Source organism: Hylobates moloch, unplaced genomic scaffold, assembly GCF_009828535.3.
Source record: "Hylobates moloch isolate HMO894 unplaced genomic scaffold, HMol_V3 SCAFFOLD_52, whole genome shotgun sequence".
NCBI lineage: Eukaryota > Metazoa > Chordata > Mammalia > Primates > Hylobatidae > Hylobates > Hylobates moloch.
Window position 1 is genome coordinate 129,107 of NW_026652327.1, and position 10,292 is coordinate 139,398.

General features: G+C 36.4%; 1 protein-coding gene across 3 annotated transcripts in view; it reads right to left on the reverse strand.

Annotated features, from left to right (window-relative positions):
- Positions 1–10,292, reverse strand: part of LOC116463681 (calcium uptake protein 1, mitochondrial) — a 263,393-nt gene that overhangs the window by 127,226 nt on the left and 125,875 nt on the right. For all 3 annotated transcript variants that reach the window (XM_032146892.2, XM_058434803.1, XM_058434804.1), the window contains one exon: positions 7,754–7,868. In XM_032146892.2, coding sequence (XP_032002783.1) covers positions 7,754–7,868 — 115 coding nt within the window. The remainder of the gene's footprint in view (positions 1–7,753; positions 7,869–10,292) is intronic.

Here is a 10,292-nt window from a genome sequence, read left to right on the forward strand (position 1 = left end):
TTTGAGACAGAGTCTTGCTTTGTTGCCCAGGCTGGGGTGCAGTGCCGTGATCTCAGCTCACTGCCGGATCACTAACCTCTGCCTCCCCGGTTCAAGCGATTCTTGTTTCTCAGCTCCCAAATAGCTGGGATTATAGGCACTCACCACCATACCCAGGTAATTTTTGTATTTTTAGTAGCGACAAGGTTTCACCATGTTGGCCAGGCTGGTCTCCAACTCCTGACCTCAAGTGATCTTCCTGCCTCGGCCTCCCAAAGTGCTGGGATTACAAGCATGAGCCACTGTGCCCAATTATAAATGTTTTATTATTGCCTCCCCATCAAGCTATCTAGAATTGTTTTCATGTTATCAGCCCACAGGGTTAATAACTTTAGATCGAACATATATGAAGACAAAGAACACACAAAAATATTTCATAATTGTCAATGGCCAAGGGCCAAATTCTAAGTTATATTACCATTACCTAGTGAATCTTAGCATTAGTAAGAATGATCCAAGTCAATAAATAATATTTAGCATTCCAAAGAAATTCTGATAATCCTTCTCTATATCTAGTTATGCAGAAAAATCTCTGACTTCTGTGTATAAAATTTAAGACCATCAGCTAATGTTCCAGTTGGTTAGTGCAGAGAAGTAAGCTACTTATAACCATGCTTGTTTATTCCCACTCAATTCTTATTAACTTACTTTAAGAATCAGCAGTCCTTGGAAATTATTTAATAATAATTATTAACCATCTCTTCATGTTGCCTAGAATGAATCTGAATTCATTTTATTAATGAGTAGTTATCTAGTAAATACTTAATGTTCTATTTAATATGGATGCTATGGCTCATGCTGAAAATTCTTCAAGTTAATTCATCAAAGCTGATTAGACAGATAGGGTTTAAAGCAATAGAATGTATGAGTTAGGAGTAAAAAGGGGATACAAATATATGAATTCTGAATTATAAGAAACCAAGCTTGTTTGGGAATAGATTAATTAAAATACATATTTTCCTCATTTCACTGGTACTGGGTACAGACTGAAGACATCAATAGCTATAAGGATATCAACAGCAAAGTAGAGTCTTAAGTTTGCTAAAGTTTTTTTTTTTTAATAAAATGAAAAAAACAACATATGTTATATTCTTGCTCTGTTACCTTGCCACCATGCTTAATATAGATATGTCTGTAGTGAATATCATTACAAATTTATAATCAGTCATGCAGCTTATATTCTAGATTGGAAAATGGACAATAACAGTATAAAATATAAATTATATGGAATGTTAAATAGTGATATGTGCCAAGGAGAAAAAATAAAGAAAGAGGTTTAGGAGATGTGTGTTGTATGAGCGAAATGGAATAAAAGGTGTTTAAACGTGTAGGTTGGCCAAGGAAGGCCCATTACCCGAATCACGTACAGAGAAGAGTAAGAAATTCATGCCACTGCTCATTGTAAGCACAAGATATTTCTGCCAGATTGATTGTTATTCTGGATACATGTCCTAGAAACTCTTATTTAGAAAAACCAAACTTCCGAAAGTTTAAATAAGAAGAATTAACTCTAATGGAAGAAATTATATTGCATAACATGCTTTCTTAAGAAAAACAGCTTTCTTAATTTTATTTTTAAGTCGAGAAAAAAACCCAGATGATTTCCTATATGTAGTTGTTGACTTTTATTTTAGACCACATAGTAGTTCATAAGCTACTTTGAGGATTCAAGTTCAATCCATTAGGGCACAGTGTTCATATTCTTCAAAATGATGGCGATTTCTTGAACACCTATGAGTTCATTAACTTTGTTTTGTTGTTGTTGTTGTTGTTTTTTTTGAGTCAGTCTCGCTCTATCCCCCAGGCTGGAGTGCAGTGGCACAACCTCAGCTCACTGCAACCTCTGCTTCCCAGGTTTAAGCAATTTTCCTACCTCAGCCTCCTGAGTAGCTGGGACTACAGGTATGTATAACCATGCCCAGCTAATTTTTGTATTTTTTAGTGGAGATGGGGTTTCGCCATGTTGGCCAGGCTGGTCTCGAACTCCTGACCTCAAATGATCCGCCCACCTCAGCCTCCCAAAGTGCTGAGATTACAGGCGTGAGCCACCGTGCCCAGCCTGAGTCTGTTAACTTTGAATGAAAACAGCTCCTCAGAAATATGGCGGTCCCACAGCATCTGGCTGAAGCCCTTCGCACTGTTCTAGCTGGTTTTCTGTGGCCCTGCTATCCACCAGAGTAACAGATGAATGCATATGCTAATGTACTTTCCCTATTCCCAAGCCACTCCCTGGCAAAGATTTTCCTTAGGGTATTGGGTGCCCTCTCACAGATGACTTGGGAACCATTTAGCGTATTTAGACTGTAATGATCCCTTGTTACCCACAAGAAAGGAGATTCACTGAGTGCCTCATTTCCTGTCATCCTAGCGGCAATCTGAACATGGGAAAGAACTGATCTCAGTGTCATTTCTCATATTTCTCCCCAGCTTGTTATAATAGATAAAGTAGACAATGCAGTGTGCAAAACTCAGATTGTAAGGATGCTTGAACTGCCCATTATCTATAGGAGAGTTTATGACCAGCCTTTCCGTAGTTCAGCCTTAGAGAAAGAAGCAGCACTAAAGTTATAGCTTAACACTGCTGAATATGTGACCACAGCAGTAATGTCAAGTGACAGGAGCCCAGATGCCAGGGTTGGCCTGGGTTCAAATCCTAAACTGTCTCCTTACTCACTGTGGGTCTAGGGACAGGTTCTTTAACCCTCTGTAGGCCTCAATTTCCTCATTTGTAAAATGAAAGTAACAATAGTATAAACATTATAGGGTTGATTTGAGGAAAATATGTCACTGGAGTCTCAGAGGGAGAGGAAGGGAGATCATAGAAAAAGTATTTGAAGAAACATATAAAGGCACAGGTCTAAAAAGCTCAATGAACCCAAAGACAAGAAACATGAAGAAAACTGCATCAAGGCACATCATAATTAAAAAGAACATGTGCCAAAAATAAACGAGTGGTTCTCAGACAGGGATGATTCTTCCCCACCCCCGGCACATAGACGACATTTAGCAATATCTGGAGACAGTTTTGCTTGTCATAGCTGGGGAAGGGTGTAGGCTGTGCTGCTGGCATCTAGCAAATAGAGGTCAGGAATGTTGCTAAATATCCTAAAGTGAACTGGACAGCCCTCACAATAATGAATTATCTGCCCAAAAGATCAACAGTGCTAAGAGTGAGAAATCCTAAAGGCATGTTATAATCAAACGTTTAAAACCAGTGGTAATATCAGGCAAGAGAAAAAAATAAAAGGCATCCAAATAGGAAAATAAGAAGCCACATTATCTCTTCGCTGACAATACGATTCTATACCTAGAAAACCGAAAATACTCTGCCAAAAGGCTCCTAGACCTGAAAAATGACTTTACTAAACTTTCAGGATACAAAATCAATGTACAAAAATCAGTAGCATTTTTACACACCAATAACTTTCAAGCTGAGAGCCTAATCAAGAACTCAATTCCATTTACAATAGACACACACACACACACACATACACCCTAGGAATATACATGACCAAGAAGGTGAAAGATCTCTACAAGGAGGACTACAAAATACTGCTGAAAGAAATCAGAAATGATACAACCAAATGGAAAAACATGCCATACCCATGGGTTGGCAGAATTAATATTGTTAAAATGACCATACTGCCCAAAGGAATCTACAGATTCAATGCTATTCCTAATAAATTACCCATGTCATTTTTCATAAAATCAGAAAAAAACTATTCTAAAGTTCATATGGAATCAAAAAAGAGCCTGAATAGCCAAAGCAATCCTAAGCAAAAGAGGAAACCCAGAGGTATCACATTACAAACTATACTATAAAGCTACAGTAACCAAAACAGCATGGTCCTGGTACAAAAACAGACACATAGACCAATGAAATAGAATAGAAAACCCGAAAATAAAGCTGTACACTTACAACCATCTGATTTTCAACTAAGCTGACAAAAATAAACAATGGAGAAAGGACTCCCTATTTAATAAATGGTGCAGAGATAACTAGCTAGCCATATGCAGAAGAATGAAACTGGACCCCTACCTTGCACCATATATAAAAATTAACTCAAGATGGATTAAAGATTGAAATGTAGGACCTCAAACTATAAAAATCCTAGAAGAAAACCTAGGAAATACCATTCTAGACATCAACTTTGGGGTGAAATTTATGAGTTATTCCCCAAAAGCAATTTCAACAAAGGCAAAAATTGACAAGTGAGACCTAATTAAACTAAAGAGTCTCCGCATAGCAAAAGAAACCATCAACAAAGTAAACAGACAAACTACAGAATGGGGGAAAATATTCACAAACTATGCATCTGACAATGGTCTAACATCCAGAATCTATAAGGAGCTTAAATAACTCAACAAGCAAAAAAACAAATAACTCCATTAAAAGTGGGCAAAGGACGTGGACAGATCCTTCCCAAAAGAAGACACATAAGCAGCCAACAAACATGAAAAAATGCTCAATATCACTAATCATCAGAGAAATGCAAATCAAAGCTACAATGAGATGCCATCTCACATCAGTCAGAATGGCTATCATTATTATTATTTTTTTTTTTTGAGATGGAGTTTTGCACTGTCTCCCAGGCTGGAGTGCAGTGGAGTGTGATCTCAGCTCACTGCAACCTCCACCTCCCAGGTTCAAGTGATTCTCCTGCCTTAGCCTCCTGAGTAGCTGGGATTACAGGCGCCCACCACCACACCTGGCTAATTTTTGTATTTTTTTTTATTAGAGATGGGGTTTCACCAGGTTGGCCAGGCTGATCTTGAACTCCTGACCTCAAGTGATTTGCCCGCATTGGCCTCCCAAAATGCTGGAATTATAGGCATGAGCTACCATGCCCAGCCCAGAATGGCTATTATTAAAAACACAAAAGAGATGCTGACGAGGCTGCAGAGAAAAGGTAATCCTTATACACTGTTGGTGGGAACGTAAATTAGTTCAGCCACTGTGGAAACCAGTTTGGCTATTTCTCAAAGAACTACAAACAGAACTACCATTCGACCCAGTAATCCCATTACTGGATACATACCTAAAGGAAAATAAATCATTCTACCAAAAAGACACATGCACTGGTATGTTCATCGCAGATTTATTCATAATAGCAAAGACACGGAATCAACCTAGGTGCCCATCAGTGGTGGACTGGATAGAGAAAATGTGGTACACAACACTATGGAATACTACACAGTCATGAACAAGAATGAAATAATGTCCTTTGCAGCAACATAGATGTAGCCAGAGGCCATAATCCTAAGTGAATTAACACAGGAACAGAAAACCAAATACTGCACGCTCTCATTTGTAAGTGGGAGCTAAACACTGGGTACATGTGGACACAAAGATGGGAACAACTGACACTAGGGACTACTACAGAGGGTAGAGGGGGAGGGAGACAAAGGGCTGAAAACCTACCTATTGGGTACTATGCTCACCATCTGGGAATGAAATCATTCATACCCAAACGTCAGCATCACCCAATATCATGTAACAAACTTGCATATGTACTCTCTGAATCTAAAATAAAAGCTGAAATTATAAAAACAAAAAACAAGCAAAAAAAAAAAACTAGTGATAAAGAGAGTCTTAAAATCATACCCTGATTCTATTTTCTTCATTCCTGACAAATATAGAAAGTAACTTACAAAGTAAGCACTTTATTGTAAATCACTCACCACATTCAAACTAGGAATTGAGCACCATAAAGTAAATGTGCTGGGAATGGCAGAGCTACTTGGAGGGGTTTCTAGAACCCAAGGGTCATTGTGACTTTTTAAAAACATGCTTTTAAGTGGTTAAGGGAGCTACGCGATGTACCAGATACTCTGAAGGTTCTGTTCTGTGTTCCTTCTGACATTTGGAAAGATATGAAGGTAACAGGACTAAGCAGTGGATACACGTTCAAAGCTTATTTCAGCTCAACAAACATTTGCTAGAACTACTTACAAGTATACATTATATACCAATGCAGTTCCCTTCATTTAATGCCATAGTCTTTCTGCTACATCACGCCTATTTGCTGTATAATAAATTCTGTCCAAAGTCACAAAAATGTTTTAAAAATTCCCACCAATTTGGGTCATTTTTTTTAAAAAGATAAGGTTTATGGATCTTTAAAAATCAGACACAAAGTAACATGTTGTGACGGAATAAAAAAATAAAAACCAAGACAGATTCCACTAAATATTAGGCACTAAACTATTAATAGCTACTTTATATTCATAATGTCATCATTCTCAAATAAATAATTTGGGTTTGATATTACTGCCCTCTTCATTTTACAGACACAACAGAAGAACAAATCTATTGTCTTCCCCCAAATCACAAGCTAAGAAATGGTTGGGCTAGGATCTGAACTAGAGATGCTTTTAAAAGCACATTATGATCTTAAGTTGTATGTTGCTGGAGTTATTTTGGATTTTCATAACAAATCAATGTGTGTTTTCATTGCCAGGGTACTGCTCCACCGTATGAATTTATTTAGACACTTTGGTGCCCCAAAGTCAGCTGTGGCAAGGCATATATATATATATAATTTCCTTGTCAATCCTTACACACTTACACAGAGGAATAAGAATGAAAGTGGTCACAGTCATGGCGGGACATGTATATGCCACTTATTAAAAACTATCTTCTGGTAGCTTTATGTTTACAGATGGCTGGCTTGGAGAAGGTGAAAAAGAGAGGGTTATTTTTGTTTGATATGTCCCAGACCAAAAAAAAAAAAAATTGAAAATCACTTATTTCAAACATACAAATCTGAACTCTGGTTCACCTTAGGTAGATTTTAATAGACTACACATGGAGAGCTATGAACATAACATTTTGTTTAGTTTTTCTGAATGGTTAAGAAAAGTCACACCAAAAAGTAATAAAATTTAAAATCACTTAGAGTAGCATACTAATCAACAAAGCTATTGATAGTTTTAAAAAATCAGAAACTCCTCAATGCTCTAAGTGAGTCAAAATTGAGTTTTGTGTCTTCAGAAGTACTCCTCCAAAGTTAAAAAACAAATATTCAACTCAATTAGGTCAACCAAGCCAATTTTCTTCTTTAGTGGAGGAAATGATAGATCAAAATATGTTTTATTGGAGAAGCAGTAAGTTAATGAAGGATGTAGTAGTAGGCAATGCATGACTCACCTTGACAGAATATAGAGTGACAGACAGTTAAAGGTAGATGTCACTTCTTAGTTTTTTTGCAGCTGTTGTTTTTGAGACAGGGTGTCACTCTGTTGCCCAGGCTGGAGTGTGGTGGCCTCATCTCAGCTCACTGCAACCTCTGCCTCCCAGGTTCAGGCTATCCTCCCACTTCAGCCTCCTGAATAGCTAGGATTACACGTATGCTTTTGTAGAGATGGGGTTTCACCACATTGCCCAGGCTGGTCTTGAACTCCCAAGTTCAAGTGATCTGCCCACCTTGACCTCCCAAAGTTCTGGAATTACAAGTGTGAGCCACTGTGCCCGGGCGTTTTGTTTTGTTTTCAACTTTACTTTGATACTTTAGTTTTCTCTTTTTTCTGCCTCTCTCAGGTGGTTCTATACACAAGTTATAGTAAATTAAAAACAAATGAAATTTTTTGTAACTTATAATTCATTATAATTCATTAACTCTACCAATATGTCTTGTTTTATAAACATATAAACAATTATGTTTATAGTCCTGTATCCGCTCTACAAATGGAAAAAGAAAACGTTTATACTTACTGGAAAGAACAGTTGTGAGGAAAATGTAGTCTGAAAAGGATATGAGCCCACATTCTCCAAGGGTGTAAAATATACTGCCTTCATCAGCAAATTTTTCTCGTTCCTGGGAAATTTTCTATAAAATGTATGGGTCCCACCAAAAGACAAAAATATATAAGTGAATTAGAATATAAATAGTAAGAGATGAATCACCATTTATCTGACAGTTTTATGCTATTTATCATAAGCGTTTCTCTCATGGCCATTCAAAATCAATGGATCCTTTACAGTTTTCAAGATGATGAAAATTTCAAGACAAAAATTATGTTTTCATTTCAACACTAGTTCAATATGAACATTAGAAAATAATTTCATTGTTAGAACCCTCTGCCATTGCACATATACAGGCCCACTTCAGAACAGGTTTTGTTTCTTAGTTTGAAAAACAATCCACCTTCTTCTACAGAGGTATAAGTGGTAGTAAACAAATAAACAAACACATGAAAAAACTAAAAGGAAACCAGTTTTGTCCAAGAAAAACTAGACTGATAGTGATTAGAAAGAAAGAAGTGAGCAACTATTTCCAAGGCCTATACAAATGCTCAGAAAACTAATTTCTGAAAAACTAATTTTACTTTATAACCCCAAGAATCTTAGCTTCAGAATACAGAACAATATGCAGAGTGAATAGCATCTATGAAATATAATGCCAAATCAGTCATACACACTTTCGGCACAATTTAATCATATCTACTGTTACTTTAATGGAGGCTCCTAAATGTCAGCTATTTGATGAAACTGTCTCCTACAACTTAGTTTTTACTCTAAATATATATTTCTTTTCTTTAATCTATAAATCTCACAAAGAAAGTTAGTTCTCAGCTTTGGTAATTGTCTGCCTGGCAAGTGGTTCTCTTCCTGGGTGTTTAAAAAAACTTACTCCGTTTTCTGAATTCTTAGCCAAAGCATAAACTTAGTTGTGATATTGAACATATTTTCAAAAACTGAAAAGGATCCACCAAAAAGTTAGACTTGAAACTAATTTCCACAAGTTCTAGACCACCAAAAATATTTAAGGAATTAGTTCTGAGTATAAAAAAATAGATTTTAAAAACCCAAACCAATAAAGCACAATCAAAGTAATAATGTCATGCAAGCATAAAGTAAGAGAAAGCATTGCAGGCATAACTTCAAGAGGAGTATCATGAAAACTACAACAAGCACCATCACACCAGCATCCAGTTACACAACTATCCAATGGGTTACCTCTGTCTAGTGGAGATCCCATCATAAACCACAAAGGAAAGAAAACTGGTTAACCAACAGAAAATACAAGTACCACACGAATCATTGTGAAGTCAGTTTGTTTGATCTTCTCAATAAACTCATTCAAAATAGCCTCCACTAGATATTTACTTGTTCATAAGAAACAGTAGCTATGGACAGATTAAAGTCCATAGGTGAATACCAATAACACAGTACTAGGTTTTGATGGCGCTTCTACTTAGGAGAACTTTGCTGACTTCTTTTGCGGCTGACAAGAGGCATAGTCCTGCTTGATGGCATTTAGAGATTACTTCTTTGAGTTGACAACAAAAATGAGTATAGTCCAGTATGTTATTAAGGTTAGATCTCATACCACACTTGATCTTCTACCAAGAGACTGAACAGAAATTTCAGACCAGAAAAGCTACCAGATGAGAATTGGAACAGCAAAGCCCTCCGCTAGGAAGTTAATATTTAAATTTCTCAAAATAAAAGAAAAAAATAGTTGCATTTTTTTACGTTACCCAAGATACTGCAAAGGTAAAGTATGTGAACAGGAAAAAATACACAAAATGAGAATAGGTCCCCAAAGGCTGACCATTACCAGCCATGACAATAAATGTGTATAGAAGCTAATACTTAATAATAATGATGTAATAAGCTTATGGGGAAATTGCTATAATTAAAATAAATAACATAGTGGAAGCCACAGGTTGAGAAACAGACAAAAGTCTAAGGATAGAGTGAAATGAGGAAGCTAAGCCAAAGAAGCAAACTTAACATTATTTTTCTAAAAATCATCCAGGCCATGCTGATGCTGAGAAGGTAACATAAGGACAAATCTAATTTTGTTGGTAACAAAATTTGAGTTTGATATAACTTCAAACTCACAGAAAAGTTGAAAGATTAGTATAAAGTACTATTATATATTTTTTACCAATTCACCAACAGTTTACATATTACACAATTTGCCTTGTATTTTTTCAACATGCCACTTTGAAAGTAAATTGGAGACATCATGCCACTTTATACTTAAGTACCTTAGCATAGATTTCCCAGGAACAAAGACATTCTCTAATGTTTACAATCCAAAATGCCATAATCCCAAACGTTGAAATCCCCAAAGATCAAAATTTCTAAAGCCTAAAATCCCCAAAATGTAATTCTGATACGTAATTTATAGTACAGTATATGTTTAATAAAACCAGGAAATTTAGTATCGATACACATACTATTATCTAATTCAGTCCTTTTTTTTTTTTTTGAGATGGAGTCTCACTCTGTCACCCAGGCT